The following is an 18,855-nucleotide window of genomic DNA, read 5'->3' as shown; positions in this document are numbered from 1 at the left end:
AGTTACCTTAAGGATACTATAATTTTTCCTCCATAGAATTTTTTCTTTTTTCCTCCATAGGTTCTATTGTCTCTGCGTTTGTAATACCCCAGACCCATATTGGAAAAAAAGAACTCACACAGAATTGGTTAGTTATAAAAGTAGTCATAGGTGCTAAGTTCCTCATTGGCTATTTATTAGGTAAAAATAGGCTTGATAAGTGTTTCTAGGGAAACTTCAAATTGAGTTCTCTTTTTGGAGTTATGGCAAATATGTGCTAGCTCTTTCTTGAGTTTTTATATGTGGATGCTTTTGTATTTGATGACTTTGGTATTTCTTCTATACATTGTATTAATCTACGTAATTAATGCTCTAGCAATTGAAAAAAAAATTTTCTTTCTTTTAAAAAATTCTGCTGCAAATGACTATTTAAAATTTTAAGTGGAAAAGTAGCATGGCTTTATGAAATTGGGATGTTACAAACAGTATCCAAATTAATCCCAACTAGACGTGTGGGAGTTGAACCATGCAAGCTATGATGGTTTGGCTTGATCAAGACGTAACACCCCCTTCCTCTAGGGTTAGGAATGCGAATAACTTGAACAATTCAATGAGCCAGGTACAATAAGATTCTATAAACATTAAAAAATTCTGAATCTCAATAATAAAATTTCCTTGTAGCTGTGTTACTTCAAAGCCATAAAGTCACATGTTTCCATGAAATATCAGAAAGAAACTCACTCATAAGAAAACTAAATCTAGTCTTGTCTGTCAAAATTGTGTGAATGGCCGAATGAATTTTGGCCTTTGAGTGATTTGTATATTATATATCAACTTTACAAGGTAACTGTACATGGAAAGAAAATAATCTACGAATGATTCTAGCAATCTAGCCCTATATGGAAATTATACTCTGTCAATATGCTAACTGTACAAGCCTAAGAAAATTAAGGAAATTTGAAATAAGGAAAGAAGAATAGAAGAAGTAAAGCATAAATTAAGGAAAGCTTTGCTGTCCATTGACAGCCCCCCTCAAATTGATGATGGTTGATTGACAAGCATCAATTTGCTACTTAAGAAGCAATGTCGATGGCGAGTGAAAGCTTTGGTGAAGATATCAGCAATTTGTAGTTCAATGGAAACATGTAGAAAAGTGATAACACGAGCTTCAAATGCGTCACAGATAGAGTGACAGTCGACTTCAATATGCTTCGTGCGCGCATGATAGACATAATTGGCTATGATCTGAATGACACTCGTATTATTAGCATGTAGAGGTGTAGGATCGGTCTCAGAAAAATCTAGCTCAGCAAACAAACCTCGAAACCAAATAATTTTAGAACAAGCAAGAGACATCGCCCGGTATTCAGATTTTGTAGATGACTTAGAGACTCTGTCTTGCTTCTTACTCTTCCAGGAGATCAATGCATCACCTAAAAGCACACACCAACTAGTAATGGAGCGACATGTATTTGCACAACTAACCCAATTAGCGTCGCTATAAGCAATAAGACGATGGGAATTGCTTGCAGGAAAGAATAAGTCATGGGCATAAGTGTCTTGAACATAGCGTATGATCCTACGAACAACAGCCAAATGGAGATGACGAGGAGTATGAAGAAAGTGATTGACTTGCTGTAATCCAAAGGAAATGTCGGGTCTAGTAATGGTGAGATAGACAAGACTACCCACCAACTTTCGGTATAAACTGGGATCAACAAGTAAGTCACCCTTCTTCTTGCGAAGCTTGACATTCAATTCCATGGGAGTATCAACAGAGTGGCCTCCTGCAGACCGGCTGTAGCCACCAGATCACTAGCATACTTCTACTGGTTGAGGGAAATACCAAATGAACTACGATGCACCTCAAGACCAATAAAATATGTGAGAGATCCAAGATCTTTCATATAAAAGGACTCGAAGAGATGAGTCTTGAGCTGACCAAGTAAAGCAAAATCAGAACCAGTGATTGCAATATCATCAATATACACCAAAAGATCAACAATACCTAGGTCTGATTTCCGTAGAAACAAGGAAGTGTCATATTTGCTCTACTGGAAGAAAAATTGTAATAAAGTAGTTTGAAATTTATCAAACCAGGCCCTCGGAGCTTGTTTGAGACTATAGAGCGACGAAGCTTACACACATGCGAAGTCGCAGAAGAAAACAATCCCGGAGGGGCTTCATATAAATATACTCTTTAAGATCCCTATGAAGAAAAGCATTTTTGACATCCATCTGATGTAATGGCTAATTATTTGAAGTAGCAAGAGCGAGGATAGTACGAACAATAGTCATCTTAGCCACATGTGCAAAGGTCTCTTCATAATTGACACCATATTCTTGATTATTCCCAAGTGCAACAAGCCGAACTTTTTAACGATCCAAACTTCCATCAGATCAAACCTTGACTGAGTGAACCCATTTGCAACCCAGAGAAACAATGGTGGGAGGATAACGCTCAATGTCCCATGTGTGATTGGCCTCTAGAGCAGCAATTTTTTCCTGCATGGCTTGTCGCCAACAGTTATGCTTGACAATGTGCGAGTAGCATGTGAGAATATCAAAATTGGACAATGCAGCTGCAAGAGCTGAAATAGAATGACCAGAACTGGAAGAGGAAAACCCATACCTATCTAGAGGTACAGACACTCGAGGAGAGCGACATACCAAAGCCTCTATAGGTGCTACAACTGACTGATTCTAGAACATGGTAGGATCAGATATCGGGTGAGCCACCCGAAGAGACTGTGGGCGGGGAGCGTCTCGTATACACAATACCTGGTTTAAAGTGGGAGCTGACTTGATGAAGATTCGAGAATTGCTGTTCAAAGGAGGGGAGAACCACATTAGAAGGGGAAGGCACAGAGGACATAGGAAAAAATGTTGATTTTCAAAGAAAATAACATTCGTAGAAATGCGTGTACGATGTAATGTAGGATCATAGCAAACAAATCCTTTTTGACACGCATTATATCCCAAAAATGCACTTCTAACAGATTGAACAGATCATTTATGTTGTTCATGAGGTGGTAAATGAACAAAACATACACAACCAAAAGCATGGAGATTATCGTAACTAGGTTGCTTAGCAAACAAGCTAAAATAGGGAGACTCCATGTGTAAGACTTGGGAAGGTAAACGATTAATCAAGTGAGTAGCAGTTTTCAGAGCCTCAATCCAGAACATGGATGGGACCGAAGATTCTAACAAGAGAGTACGTACCACATTTAGGAGATGACGATTTTTGCGTTCGGCTACTCCATTCTGTTGTGGAGTAGCGGGACATGATCGTTGATGAATAATATCTTTAGAAGCCAAGAATGTCTGAAACTCAATAGACACATATTCACCACTAGAATCTGTGCGTAATATCTTAATAGAAGTAGAAAATTGATTGTCAATATACGCTAAAAACTCAATGAAAGTACGAAAAATCTCAGATTTAGAGCAAAGAAAATAGACCCAAATAAATCTGCTATGATCATCAATGAAATTCATATAATATTTAAATTTTTCATGTGAACTAATCGGGGAAGGTCCCCAAACATCACTATGGATAAGATCAAAGCAGTGAGAAGCTCTATTAGCATGCAAAGGAAAGTGAAGAGTTTTGCTTTACTAAGTTTTCAAGAATCACACTCAAGAGATAAAGAAGAATGTTTATTATTACCAAGAAAAACATAGTGCAATACATGAGATAAGATCTGAGTATTGGGGTGGCCTAAACAATGATGCCACACCATACTAAGATTTGGAACATTATTACAAGCAAAATACTTAATAGAAGAGACTGAAGACAGTGCTGGAACAGGCAAAAGTAGTGGAAACAAACACCCCACTTTAGGTCCCTTCGGGATTGGCTCCCCCGTTACCTGGTCCTGCACAACACAACTGTCACCAGAAAAATTAACAGTACAATTGTTATCAACTAATTGACCAAGAGAAATAAGATTCGTGAAAAGCTGAGGAGCCAGAAACACATCAATAAACTTAGAAGAGGCATCTCCAGCAGCAGCTATTGGCAAAGAACTGCCATTGGCAGTCTGAAGAGGAGAATGACCAGCATAGGGTCGAAAATGACACATAGTAGTGGGATTATTCGTCATGTGATTAGAGGCCCCCGAGTCCATGTACTAGAGTTTAGTAGAATTGTTACCTTGGAACCTCATTGCTGGTAATGCCGAAATTAGCATCTGTTGCACCATTTCTGGTGTGCAGTAAGTCGCTGCAGGTGGTGCAGGAATAGAGGAAGCACCTGACGAAGAGTCATGTGCTGCAGAAGTCGCTGCTGGAGGGGTAATGACAGAAGTTTGAAATGCTTGGGCTTGATGATTCTGGGGGCGAATACGACATTTTTTTATAATGTGACCCTTCTTCTTGCAATAAGAGTAGTATTTCTTAGGACAATTGGCAGTAATATGCCCATATTCCTTGCAGCAGAAACACTGCAAGTTTTTAGAATTCATAGGTGGTCCTCGTCTTTGGGCAGGATAAGCCACAATTGTCGTCCCTGAACTGCCATGAAATTGTTCCAAAATAGCTTGAGTACTAAGACGGTGTTCTTCGCGAAGTAACTCACCAAAACAAATATCAAGGGAGGGAACAGGAGATCTGTTCATTAGAGAGGAGCGAACAGATTCATATTTCGGGCGTAGTTTCATAAGAAACTGATCACGTCGGCTAGTCTTGTGAAGCTTTTGAATAGTCGAAAGAGCGGCAACGAGAACACCCGCTGTAACCATATCAGTATATTCATGCCAAAGAGTAAGAAATGCCAAGTAGTGGTATTGGATAGAAAGACTACCATGTTGAAACATGGCAATCGCATGTTCTAACTGAAAGCGACGAGCATCATTATCTTGATGATAAACCTTATTCAAGTATTTCCACATGGATTGAGCGGAGCAATGAGCCCGCAAGTTGGTGACAATATGTGGCTCCATCGAACCAAGAAGCCAAGACATGATCCGAGCATCAAGTACAGACCATTAAGGAGAAGACACTGAATCCTTAGATTTATCAGGATGAGGTGCACAATCCGTGCCATCAATATGGCCCCAAAGATATTTTCCCTTGAGAAAAATTTCAAATTGAAAAGCCCACGGAGAGTAATTTTTGCCCGTAAACTTGACACACAGGGGCAGAGTTCATCGCAAATAAATAAATCCCGAGACAAAGCAAAACAGAAAAAAAAAAATTCCAGAAGACGGAAATAAATTGAGATAAGAACCTTGGACGTGTCTGAGAGATGAAGCAAGAAGTACGAAACACTTTTCAGCAGAGACCAAGAGCCACAACTACACAAAGAAGCCGAAATAAGACTGAGATAGCTGTTGCGACAACCACAAAGGCACAGACGTGCCGAGAACAACCAGAAGAAGCCCTGAGAACAACCAGAAGAAGCCGAGAATCCCACCCAAGGGTGCTGTGACAGTCACGAAGGCACAAAAGTGCCGAGAACACCTAGACGAAGCTTACGGTGACAGTCACGAAGGCACAGAAGTGCCGAGAACACCTAGTCAAAGAAACACAATTCCGAGAAGATGAGGAATTCACGTCGGACTCATGACAGAAGGCGCAAAAACTAAGAGAACAACCAGTTGAAGAAATGCAATTCTGAGAAGATGAGGAATTCACATCGGACTAACCATAGAAGGTGCCGAAACTAAGAAACCCACAAGCCCGAGAAAAAAATTTCGAAGGAGGCACGGTAGTTAGGAACCTGCTCTTGATACCATGTCAAAATTGTGTGAATGGCCGAATGAATTTTGGCCTTTGAGTGATCTGTATATTTTTTTTTTTTTTATAAGTAAGAGATAAATATTATTGATATGAATGAATAGGCATAGCCCATGTACACAGGAAATATAAAAGAGAACAACTAAATACATTCTAAGAATGATAAATTAAAGATAAGAAGTCATAAACATTGTTCCCATTTAACACAATGGCTGAAAACCAAAGCAATAAGGTGTGAATAAAAAAATTCTTCAGTTCCGTCATTGTGCGCTCCTTATCTTCAAAACATTGAGCATTCATTTCCGAACAAATACACCACATGATGCACAACGGGATCATCTTCCACACTGCTGTCATTTGAGGACAGCCTTGCATTTTCCTCCAACAACCCAACAAATCCACCACCCTCAAAGGCATGACCCAAGCAACATCGACGCTTTGAAATATCTTGTCCCACAACACCCTTGTTACCTCACAATGTAGTAAGAGGTGGTCCACAGATTCTCTATTCTTTTGCACATATAACACCACTCCATCACTACACATCCCCTATTTTTCAAATTATCTGTAGTCAAAATCTTCTTCAGAGCTGCATTCCATACAAAAAAGGCTACTTTAGAAGGCACGCTAGACCTCCAAATGTTCTTCTAAGGGAAAGGAGTAGAATTTTGTGTTACCAAAATTTTATAGCACTCCTTACCAATACATTTCTTGTGATTATTGGACCTCCACTTCAATCTATCCCGTTGTGCAATAGGGGTCCCCATGGAATATATTAGTATGAAAAAATCTGCTACAATGGATAATTCCCAATCATGAAGATCCCTATTAAAAAGAATGTTCCACTGGTGAGAACCATGAGAAAATATCCGCATATCCGCCATTGAAGCCTCCCTATTAGCTGCAATATGATAGAGAGCTGGAAAGGCCCTATCCAGCGCTTGTCGTCCAAACCACACATCCTGCCAAAAATTGATTATGTTGCCCTCACCAGCTACAAAGCTAATATGTTTTTCAAAACATGGCCATCCCCTCCTAATAAACTTCCATAAGCCCACACCATACCCCCTTTCACCTCGTTAGAGCACCAACCCCCCAAGCAACTCCATATCTAGCGTCAATAACCTCCTTCCACAATGACCCCCCCTCCAAGTGATATTGCCATAGCCATTTCCCCAATAAAGCTTTATTAAACATTCTCAAGTTGATATGTATATTATAAATCAACTTTACAAGATAACTGTACATCGAAAGAAAATAATCTATGAATGATTCTAGCAGTCTAGCCCTATTTGGAAACTATACTCTGTCAATATGCTAACTGTATAAGCCTAAGTAAATTAAGGAAAGTTGAAATAAGGAAAGAAGAATAGAAGAAGGAAAGCGTAAATTAAGGAAAGCTTTGCTGTCCATTGACATTGGCCTCATTCTCTATGAGCTACTCCTGGCTTGTAGACCCTATCATTGAACTCTTCGTCACCTGGGAAGGTTAAAGCAAAAGAAAACAAATAGTAAGTCGAATGCTCTGTAAGCAATACATCACACATTAAATATCACGTTAAATTAAACAAGTTTTCATTTTTAAATGACTTTCATAACTTTAACATCTTGCATACATATTATCCATGCAATCCTCGTTGCACACGATTACGCCCTAGGTGCTTGGGTTGGCGATCTTAAAGATCGCGATTCCAACCCGTAGCTACTAGTGGAACTTAGTCAAGAAGGAGATGAGCATCACTAGGTGAACTGAAGTGAGTCATTCTTGGCGTTGCCATCCTCCCGGACATCAGTCATCAGTTTTCTGTTGTTGGTCATCAAACACTACACACAATGTAATCCTTTCCTTTTAAATTCCTTTCTTGCATTTCATCAAATGGGCTAGTAGAGAACAAACTTTACATTACACGACTTAAAACACAACATTTCAGAAAAAGAGCATTGCATTTATACTAGAGAACTAAAAGACATGATAATGTTTGCTTACACACTTTAGAAAAGTATACAAAGGTGTGGTTATATTTACTTACTGCTCTTGGCTTCACAAAACTAGTAAGAACGTTTCTTAGCAATGTAATCAGTCATACAATGCAATACCATCTGAGTACCGATACAAACTTTACTTAATGTTGTTTTTAAGACTAAGGGGTAAAATTGACTTCTGCTCCTCTACGGACCCATTCAATAGCAAAGCAACTCTGTTTCTTTTATTTTACTAAAAAAAAATGTCTCTTTTGTTTTTTTTATAAGTACAAAATTACTAAGGCTCTTAGGTTGCTGTGAAGGTCATAAAACGGCCTCAATGACAGCCATACTGGTAGGCTCCAAGGTTCCTAAAGTCAGCCCAACTCTTGTAGCTGTTTGCTGGAATTTCTAGCCACTGGAAGCAAGGGTATTCTCTGTAAAATCCCTATGTTTACGTTATACTTGAGGTGTTTGGGTTTGTAGGAAAAGTATCTTATTAGTGTTTGGGCATAGGATTAAATTTTTGTTATGTTTTGACTAAGTAAAGACCCTCAAGGTGATTGTAGTGCTGTCAAATACATGGCTGCAGCTTTGTCATGTAGTTACTCTCCTAAGATGCCATGCACTTTCCTATCGAGCCATACTGTGTGCTGTGTGTGTAGTTAGAATTTCATGTGCGCATGCTTTCTATCTTTGTCATGCCTTACTAGAGGAGAAAAAATAGAGTTCTAGTGGCTATTTGGGATTTGAGTTCTTAATGAATTTATCATGAAAGAATAAATCTTGCACTGACTAAGTGAAGAGCCTACAATCACCTAGGATTCAAGTTGTGTAGTGTTTTGACCAAGTGAAGACCCTAGAATCAGCTTTTCCAGGTGATTGTAGTGCCGTCAAATACACAGCAGCACCTTTATCATGTAATTACTCTCCTAAGATGCCATGAATTTTCCTATCGAGCCATACTACGTGCTGTGTGTGTACTTAGAATTTCATGTGTGCATGTTTTTTTTATTTTTTATTTTTATCTTTATCATGTCTTACTAGAGAAAAAATAGAGTTCTAGTGGCTATTTGGGATTTGAGTTGATGAATTTGGCATGAAATAATAGATCTTGCACTGATTTTCATGACAAAATCATTCAACGAAGATGTAGAAATCTATTAGAAGGTTATTAGAGATCTAAACTTTAACTTTGATAAACTAAGGTGCGGTTTGGAATTTTATTTTTTAATATTATTATTGTTTTGGGATTTGAAAAAGTTGAATTGTTTATTATATTTTGTATGAAAATTTGAAAAAGTTGTAATGATGAGATGAGATGAGTTGGAGTGATTCTTGAATCCAAACTGGACCTCAGAAAACTTGAAGAAAACTCACCTAAATGACCAAAGGGGCAGCAGTAAGGGGGATTGTGGCTGGGGTGAAATAATACAGTTTATGGTCCTTTTTATCAGAAAAGGTTAGGTTTTGTTGGGAAACCTCAAGGCTGACAAAAATACGGTTTTTAAGTCAAAAAGATTTTGAGCTCCTAGAGTTTGGCAGCTAGTCTTAAAGAAAAGGGGTCCTAAAATCTTGTATTTATACCTAAGAAAGAGGGTTGGCAGCAGAGTGGCACTCCTACTCCTAGTAGGAATTGATTGTTTTCTATGACACTTTTAAACAACTTCTAAATCTTCTAGGAAAAATCTGGCAATGCTATTTTAGGAAATGTTGCCCTAAACTTTAGGCTTTATCCCTATAAATTAGGTGGTGTCAAATTTGATTGGTCAAAAGGAGTCATTATACAACAAGGATTTCTCATTTTTCTTAGATTCTACTGGCTATTCCTATTGGGAAATGGATTTGGCCTTGAACATGGACTAGGCCATGTTACACCTTAATTCTATGCACTAAGCTACTTTTCTAATACTTCTTTAAAGCCCATAAGGTAGTCTTACAAAAATAGTAATAACAATAATAACGAACACAATTACAAAATTCCTATTTTACCCCTTGAATACAATCTGGGTTGTGATAGAGGATGTCAAAGATTTAAGGGGGGATTGTAATAACATGGATTGAGTATAGGAGGGTGGTGAATGAGATCCCACATTGCCTAGATGGAGAAGTTATGCTATATAATAATTCAAAGGGACTCTAATTGTTATTTTGATTAGTCCTTTTAGAGTATAAGCCTAGATGTGACTTGGGCCCTCCTTCGGCTATTACAACTTTGTGACTTTGAAACCAATATCTAGTATCGCATAATCGCATACGAGATATTAGGGCTTGAGTTCCCTTCATGATATTGTGATAGCCTGGTAAGTTTCATTGTTTGTATGTTTGTGACATCTTTCCTCTGTACATTGTGTCTGGATTTTGCTCCATAGCATGAAAAATTTCCTTCTATCCTTGTCCCTTTGAGGGAATGAATCAGATTGGGTGGTAGAATCATTGCTCTCGCTCATATACCCCTAGGAGTTGGCTCAAGTTGTAAGAGCCTTGGTCCTACTGGTATGCTTCCTCCATATCTAAGTTCGAACCTTTGGGTGCAAGCAATTTGTAGGGGTCATCGGACTGAGAGAATTTTTCCTTGAATTACTCAAGGTGCACTTGTCGGAAACATGCCGAGGGCATATGCACCCCTTGGATTAGTTGGGATATTGTCCCAGACACCCAATGCCAATAAGAAAAAGAATCTCACTTCTCTCACTCATCATACACATGCACACACACTCTCTAGTTTATATGTTTGTCCGTGTTTGTGATTACATATAGAGCTCAATATATATCACACTATACAACTTTCTGAAATGTCCTTGATCCAAAGCGATTTATCTAAAAAAATTGAAATCTTGATCAATGTTTAGATTTTGATCACATGATGTTCAAATGCCATCACTTGTAAGCTTATTGAAGTTTCTAGAAATTAGTTCTAAATTCTGTTCTGTTTTGAAGATAGTGGAGAAAAATGAGTCAGAAGCTATATGGCGGATTGCTGCATTACAAAAGGTTCTTAAGGAAGTTCATTCCCTTTTTCTAATGTTTCATGGATCCATACGAGCATTGCTTGAGAAAGAACCTGCTGGAGGATTAATTCGAGCTCATCTGCACCCCTTCATGATGGATTATCTAAGAGGTACATCATCAAGCACTTATATACTGCTAAATTACCTAAATCTAAATTTCTTTTGTCGATAGTTAAAACTATTTCATAGTGAGTCACTAAATTGTCAGCCTGTCAAAAGTGGTCTCCATTGGATCATTGCTGCTGGGGTAATGCTGAAGTTGCTGTATCAAATGCTGTCTCAACTGGATTTGTTCTACCCACGTAATGCTAAGGTTGCCGTATCTCATACCTTGTAATTTTTCTCTTTGAGACAGATTTCCTTTTTGGCAAGAAACTCCTGTTACCATCATTCCGTGACTGTTTAAAGGAGCGTGGAACTGTGCAGATGCTGACTGTAAGTAGGGAGGCTGCAATTGAAGTTCAGGTACATCTTTCAAAAATTATGTTCATTAGTTGTACGTCTTTCAAAAACTATTTTCACTAAGACTTTACATTAATTTCCCTATATTTCTATCTAAAGTAGCTAACCAAAACCTCTTTTTTCTATTTTAACCAACCATTTTTTCTACTACACCATCCAACAGCTTATCCAAATTTCTCCCTATTTCATTGAAGATATAAACAAATGACAGTATAGAGAGAGATAAATGACAGAGATATATGGATGAAAGGAGGAAGAAGAAGAAGAAAAGAGAGGTAGAGAGAGAAATTTATAAAAAAAAAAGTATGCATTGATGAATAGTGTCCATCTACATTGGTATTGGTACTGTAATAGAAAAAGCATTTGACATTTCCTTTGCATAATCTGATGGAGACAGTTTTTTGAGGATTGCTTAGTTATGTTACATAGAGATGCAAAATGCATAACCCATTGGAATGCTCTAATACTCTCTCTCTCTGTCTCTCTCTCGCCCCCTTTCTCTCTTGAATATTTTTTTCTGCCATGCAGGTCGCTTAGCTGTATTTAGATGTTTATTTGTTTGACCTGTTTTTAAGGTAGATTTTTGTCTGTGGTTGAATGATTTTCATGCAAATGCTTTGTTCATCATCAAACATATGGGTGCTTTGTTGGACAAGAGACTTCTGATTTGCAGTAGTGGATTTTGTGATCTGTTATAATTATTAATTGAATAGAATCACATCAATATTTCCTAATGAGAGGCAGGCCTGAAAATCCAAACTGTGGGTAATATGGAGAGCTTCTATGTCTAGATTAATTTTTACCCTCATGTGGTGAGGGCAGACTTATAAGGGCGGCGAGAAACCCACTGTCATGGCCTCCCGCTTAAATCACAGTTTGATCCCATGGTAGTGTGTTTTTGTGCTAGTCTCCCAGGTGGTTTAGGTTCCTTGGGTGAGTCCTAAAGGCTCTGCCGTGGTGTGGTTCCCCCCTCATAAAAAAAGGCCATTTTTAATATTTAAGTTTCATTTTAATTTCTTAACTATACTTTTAATGTTAGGTTAACAAAAAAATAACAAATTAAAAATAGTAACTACATACTAGGTAACCAAAAAAAAAAAAAAAAAGTATAAACAACTCCACTAGATGTCTAATATACACATTACAAATACAAACCAAATTGCCTTAAACACCAATGCACCTTTGGATCAATTGGCAACACCTTGGTTTCTTATTAAGAGAACCAAGAATCGAATCCCACCTCCTCATGTATAAAAAAAGATGTCTAATATACACATTACAACTACAAACCAAATTGTCTTAAACACCAATGCACCTTTGGATCAATTGGCAACATCTTGGTTTCTCATTAAGAGAACCAATGATCGAATCGCCCTTCCCCCTTGTATAAAAAAGAAATAAAAGTTTTACAATTACAAAACATAAGATAAATAAATATTCTTGATTCTTCACTCTTGATGCTTCAATCTTCAACGATTATGACATTTGATCTGCGTTCAACTTTCTATAGAAACCTAGATAAGAATTAAACGTCAAATATTAGTGACTTCTGATAATGAAAACTACTAAAATTAAATTATAAAAACAAATGAATATTGAATGAATATCAAAATAATACCCAATTCCACCAAGAAACCTTCCATGTTATCTATGGACTCTCGAATATCAATTGGTGTCAACAGATGTTTCAACCAATGGATAACTAAAGGCCTCAACATTTCTTGGAGGCAATGAACTCCAAAAATGATCAAGTACATGACCTCCCGTACTAAATGTTGACATGGATGCAATCGTGGAAACAGTCATGACCAACAAGTTTCATGCAATCCTTGCAAGTATAGGATAGTTAGCCTCATTTACTTTCCACAAAATCAACTAATCAAAAAAAGGTCAGGCCTCACAACCATCTGATAAATACTGATCCACCTCTGTTTTGGCAACAGTAGAGCCCAAGGGGGATGATGGTTGATCACTTTCATCGTACCATAATGTCTCAGCATTGCCATTACCATCATCTATGATTGTAGATGTCCGAGGTGGCTCATGTTCTCGGCTAGTCATGGTAGAACCGAATGTCACATTATACTCCCCATACAAATCCACTAATAGCTGTCTCACACTCGACACCAATTTTTCAGCTTGAGTCTCATCATGAATTTTTTCAAGTGGAAACTAAAAGGCCCGAACTTTCCTTGTGGATTAAGCACAACTGCAATCAACATCAACAAACTCAGCCTATCTAATGACCCCCAATATTTATCATATTTTCGCATGTTTTGCTTTCTCTCTCTAAATTTTTTCTCTCCATACATTTGAGAAAAAATGTTGTTTTTTTGCCTTTGGTAATTTTTTGCTAAGGGTTATCTACATCCTCGTCAATGCTTTCCATGAAACGTGTAGTGATTGAGTCTAAGTTGTTTGAGGTGAGAAGGGATGGTCAATACATTCTATTGTGTGAAAAAGGATGGAAAGTGGTGAAGAATATGAGAGTGGGGTTGGAAACAGCTTGGTGGTTTCACAAAGCTTTGGAAGGGTGTTTGAAGGCAGTGAGCAAGGGGTATTATTCTGCCCATAGGGATGGGGACAGGGGCTATATTGTGCAACGGTGCTCCAACTCCAGAGGTGCATATTTGGCTTTGGTGGAGTATGGAGGAGGGGGGCGGCGGAGCTTCATCTTCATCCCAGAAGATAGAAATGGTGTGGGTTGGAGGAACTTAATGGTAGCATTGCAGGAAGTCAGTGGATGTGGTGGTTCTGGCCTGAAGGAGAGGTCTGAGTTAACTCAGCCCTCGTATGGGGAGCATCGTTCATTGTATAGGGAGGCACTCCTAGGTTGGAAAGAGGGGCCACAAGACGTGAAGAGGACTGAATTGGCAGGTGTGCCCAGGCTAGGCGGTGCTGCATTTCTAGTAGGGGTCAGAGGCGCGAAGGGGAAGACAGAGTTGTTGGTTCATATAAGGACATTATATATGTCCTGTTAGTTATGGGAAGACAGATGGGTTAGCTAACTGATAAAGTTCAGTGGCTGAAACGATGTGTCTTGGGGCAGGAATTTGTGGGCCTCAGTTTTAATCAATTAGGGGGCTTTAGTGAAATGGGCCAGGGTTAGCCCAGAGGGCCCATTGAGGCACTGAAGGGGAAGGGGAAGGGGAAGTGGGCCTAGGCAATGGGCCTCAGCCCATAGGGATGTAGCCTAGGGATGGAGGCCGCATTTGGAGTAGGAAGCTGTAGCCTGTGGTTGGCTCATCTGCAAGTGGGCCCAGGCCATCGTCGCCGACGGGGCCTTAGGTGACCTCGCCGCAGGCCGTCGCTCCTTTGGTGGCAACCACGACGCCATCAGCGCCATCTACAGTGGACGAGGAACCCTCACAGAAAGGTTCGATGGGGGTTGCCGATGGTGTACCTACTATCTAATCATTGGGACCTGCATAGAGAGGTGCGACGGAGGTCGCCGATGTGACGCCCACAGATTCCGCTTGGGATCAGACGGACATCCGAAGCTTCTGGATATGCAACACAATGTTATCTGTCCCCGTTCATGATATATAAGATACAATGTTTCTAACATGCATATAGCATTATGCAATATTTGCAGTGGATAATTTTTTTTTGAGCAATACTATGCACCAAACTGAAATATCCCAAATACTTAAAACATACTTAATACATAATGACATATTAAACAACTGAGATCATAACACTAGTCCAAAATGGTTGTGATCAAAAGAGTGCTGGAGATTGAACTCCATAAATACAATTAGTAATCTAAGGTAACTACATCTACATCTACGTCGCACCATCGCTTAGTCGACCATTTCCAGTGGGTCGATTCCCGATTCTCGTTCTGATCCTGTAACAAGATTTACCATTCGGGTTGAATGGTAGTTGAGACTACCACAGTGAGATTGATTACAAATCTCAACTAGTTAACAAAAAATCTACACATAGGTTAAAGATGCATGCATGGCAATAAATGCATGAATGCACAATCAAAGTCAATAGTAAATATAACATAACCTGACAATACATGGCATGAAATAATAAGCATACGTGACTTGACATAACATGGCATGAGCTGACATAACTTGAACTGGAACTGGAACTGAAACTGAAACTGAAACTGAAACTTAGGTTGACGTGACATAAACTTGAAACTTGACATGAACGTAAACTTGAACATAACATAATGTGAAACATGACTTGAACGTGAAATACATGAATTTGGAATCTTATTTAGTAGACTTAAGGATTTCACATCCTAACTCTAAAAATTACCAATATTTACATTCCTTATGTGAATTTTGTCCAAGACTCAAATATTAACTTAAAAAAATTTAAAACCATTCTCAACTACGGAAAACTCACTGTGGCCGAAACATCCATAGGATTTTTTCCTTGATTTCTTTTTTTGTTGCAATTTCAATCATCTTCAAAACTCATGATTAAACCAAAATTTAGTAACAAAGATCTTCCTATCCTAAGTTTAAAAACACACTTAAAATATTCATTAAGAAAAAGTTAATCATCAACACCTAACTTTTTGTAAAAAGACCCACACTTTTTAACAAAAAGTAAACACTTAAATTACAAGTTTTGACCTTAATAAAAACATCTCCAAGAATTTCAAAAAATCAAACCTTATTTCTAACACATTCATAACATCATCCTAAGATCAAACATGTTTTAAATCATCAAATAAAAGTCACAAAAAATCACAAAACAACACTTGGAGTTTTTGGTTTTACACTTAGTCCAAAACATAAACTTTTCTCTCAACTAATTTTGATCAATCTCATGATCCATGGCTTAAAGACGTGATCTTCAAAATAAAACATCTCATGGTTTAAAAATGTGTCCTAAAAAAGATCCAACCGTCGAACTTAAAATCACATGGCTAAAATTCAATAAAACATGAATCTAACCAAAAAACATCAAATCTTATGCCTAATCGAAATTCTCTTGCATAGAAAATCATATCTTTAAAACTAATACTAAATATCTTCAAAATATCATCCTAACATGTATATAAGAGGCTTAAGAGCATCATATAAAAATATCAAAGCCTTTGGAATAAGATTAAGCCATGAAATATTCAAACTTTCACAAAACAAAAACTGTTTTACCACTTCTAGTTTTCAAGTTTCTAAATCTAAGGAAATCTATAATCAAAATCTTTATTCATGCAACAAAACCTCAATGAACATTCATAAACACATGCTAATAACACTCCATAAAATTTTCGGACCAAGATATGTCCACGAGTTTTGTCAAAAATTCCAAAACATAACTTACTCTCCAGTTTCACGCCCAGAATGACCTCTCCATGGTTAAAAATACTTTTGGCCGATCAAATTAGCATGAAATGAGACTAATAAGATATCTACGGAATCTACACTCAAAGAAGAACAACTTTTATGAATGAGTCATTGTGAGAAAATACTTACAAAGGGTCGGAAATCTCCACGCACCAAGACCCAGAAATTTGCCCGAGAGAGCTCTTTTGGGTTTTCTCTTCAAGAACGGAGTGAAGAAGTGATAAAATGGAGTTAAATGTGCCTTGCATGACTTTAGACTCCTGGAGGGGGAAGTTGTGGGCTTGAATGACCTATGATTGGAGTTGGCTATGTGACATAAAGTGGAGAATAGTGAGGGGCACAAACTGCCTGTAGCTACTGTGAGAGATGGAGGTTGATGGAGTGGATTTTTCCTTCACATCAAGGCATTATTGGGTGCAGCCAATGGTAGTGGATGGTCTGCCATGTGGGGGAGGAAACTTCTTCAAGAAGTTTTGCCAAGGTGACCAATTTCGTAGGCCTTGGTGGGCCCCAACTAAGTGGGCTTCAATTTTGAGTTTAAAGGGGGTTTGTTAGGTTTTGAGATGCTATCAAGTTCAAATTCAATTTTTCTTGGTCCAAACAAATTTTCAAAATTTAAAATACTGGGATAATGATGTCATAATAAGAATTTGATTAATTAATAGTAGCTGGAAGTGATTAAATCAAGTGATTAAACATAATGTTAGAAATCAGATTAAAAAGGGTTTGGAGGCCAACTTTAAGGTTTGGGTAAACCGTTTAGGGTTTTGGTTTCAATCAAGTGTTTGGGGTTTCAATTGATTTCCAACCATTTAGGGTTTTGCTAGGGTTGAAATCTTCTTTGGTCTACCACAATTTGATTGATTAGATGAAACAAAGTTTTGCTTAGGTGGCATGATCTCACACTTTGATTTTCTTCACAAATCTATCTAATGGATCCTCTTTGCGCCAAGTGTCTAATTCTATTCACTATGTGTGGCTAAGATATTGCTAAGTATCCAAATAAAATTCTCTAACCGAATTTGGACATTCCACACTGTGATTTTGAAAACACTGCACTTGATGCGCTTATTGAGGTTACTATTCACTCCACAAAAATGCATAATAAACTTAGTACTGAAAAATTCTAAATATTCATATTAACCTATAATGAAAAACGTTTACCAAAATTTAATCCCGAAGTGCCTCTAAAAAAAAATTCACAATTTCAAACAAGCATTTCTTTCGAAATTATAAAAATGGGCTATTGCGCCATAAAATCTTAAATAATCAACTGAGTCTAATGACGTAGACCAAAACATGTTCAGGCACTTTTAACTACCTCGAATAATTAAACTTATATATTTCTAGTACCATAATGAGTGATAATACTGACTATGTTGACAGACTAAAACCTGAGCGATTGATCGATTTTCGTAAAAATTTATGGGATTTTCATGAGGTTCCTAAAATCAATAGAAATTCCACCAGTGAATTTCTAGTGGCCTATTATAGCCGACGTCCCCTCGACGTCATTGCAATGGCTCTAGGGAGTGAAATTTTAGGGGAGATGGTTGCGGATCCAGTATTGCAGACCATTCTCTCGTCGGGGAAGTTGGGGTGCGCACAAACCATGCCGCCGGTCATCGTCGAATCTCCAGGTGTAGCTCAGGCAATGCCCTTGGCGTCAGAAGTGGTAGAGGGGGTTTTGGAGGCACTGGAAGTCGAAAAAGATGGGTCCTTTGGGAAAATTTTTAAGGATGGAGAGTTGGATGAGGGGTGTATCACTCGGGAGCTGTGGGTGGTGGATATGGAAAGGGATTGATGGGGGTCCTGGGTCATCATCAGTGGTGTTGAAGGAGGCTGATTCTATGGTTCAATTAGTGGATCAACTTATGGTCAACGGCATTGAGGGTGATAAGGATGAGTTGGAAAGCCCTACCCCGTTACGCACTATCACTCCAAAGCCAATGTACAATTTAACAACTGACTTGCTATTAAAAAAAGTAGAGGAAGTTCAAGAGTGTGTGGGAATATTGTTTGTTGGGTATGAAGACTAGTTTAAGGCCCTTTTGATTGCGATGGAGGCAGGAAGACCTACAGTTCTGAAATCAGCAGTGAAACGGGACCGGGAGTTGAAAAGTCTCAAAAGCTCTTTTAATTACGATAACAAGGAGGGAAGTGTGGGGAGGGAGAGGTTGAAGGGTAAGGTGACTTCGTCATTTAATGGCATCACTTCCTCCTTCACTATGTCCCAACTCTCTTGAAAGAAAGCCATAGAAAAGCCATCCGGACCCGGGGCTTTGTTTCTACACTTACTTCTCACCACGAGATGCACCTCCTCTTCATCAAACGGCCTCTCCAACCAACATGCTACATCCGAATCCAGCTGATCAAATAGTAAA

At 38.4% G+C, this 18,855-nt stretch overlaps 1 protein-coding gene across 2 annotated transcripts in view; it reads left to right on the top strand.

Moving 5' to 3' along the window:
* The window catches only part of LOC108999745 (vacuolar fusion protein CCZ1 homolog B-like), a 55,043-nt gene that overhangs the window by 1,732 nt on the left and 34,456 nt on the right, over window positions 1-18,855 (top strand). For both annotated transcript variants that reach the window (XM_018976661.2, XM_018976647.2), the window contains exons 4-5: window positions 10,624-10,804; window positions 11,050-11,159. In XM_018976661.2, coding sequence (XP_018832206.1) covers window positions 10,624-10,804; window positions 11,050-11,159 — 291 coding nt within the window. The remainder of the gene's footprint in view (window positions 1-10,623; window positions 10,805-11,049; window positions 11,160-18,855) is intronic.

The sequence above is a fragment of the Juglans regia genome, chromosome 13 (genome assembly GCF_001411555.2).
Source record: "Juglans regia cultivar Chandler chromosome 13, Walnut 2.0, whole genome shotgun sequence".
Taxonomy (NCBI): Eukaryota; Viridiplantae; Streptophyta; class Magnoliopsida; order Fagales; family Juglandaceae; genus Juglans; species Juglans regia.
The sequence above is the reverse complement of the archived record's forward strand: the minus strand, read 5'-3'. Positions and strand labels throughout refer to the sequence as shown.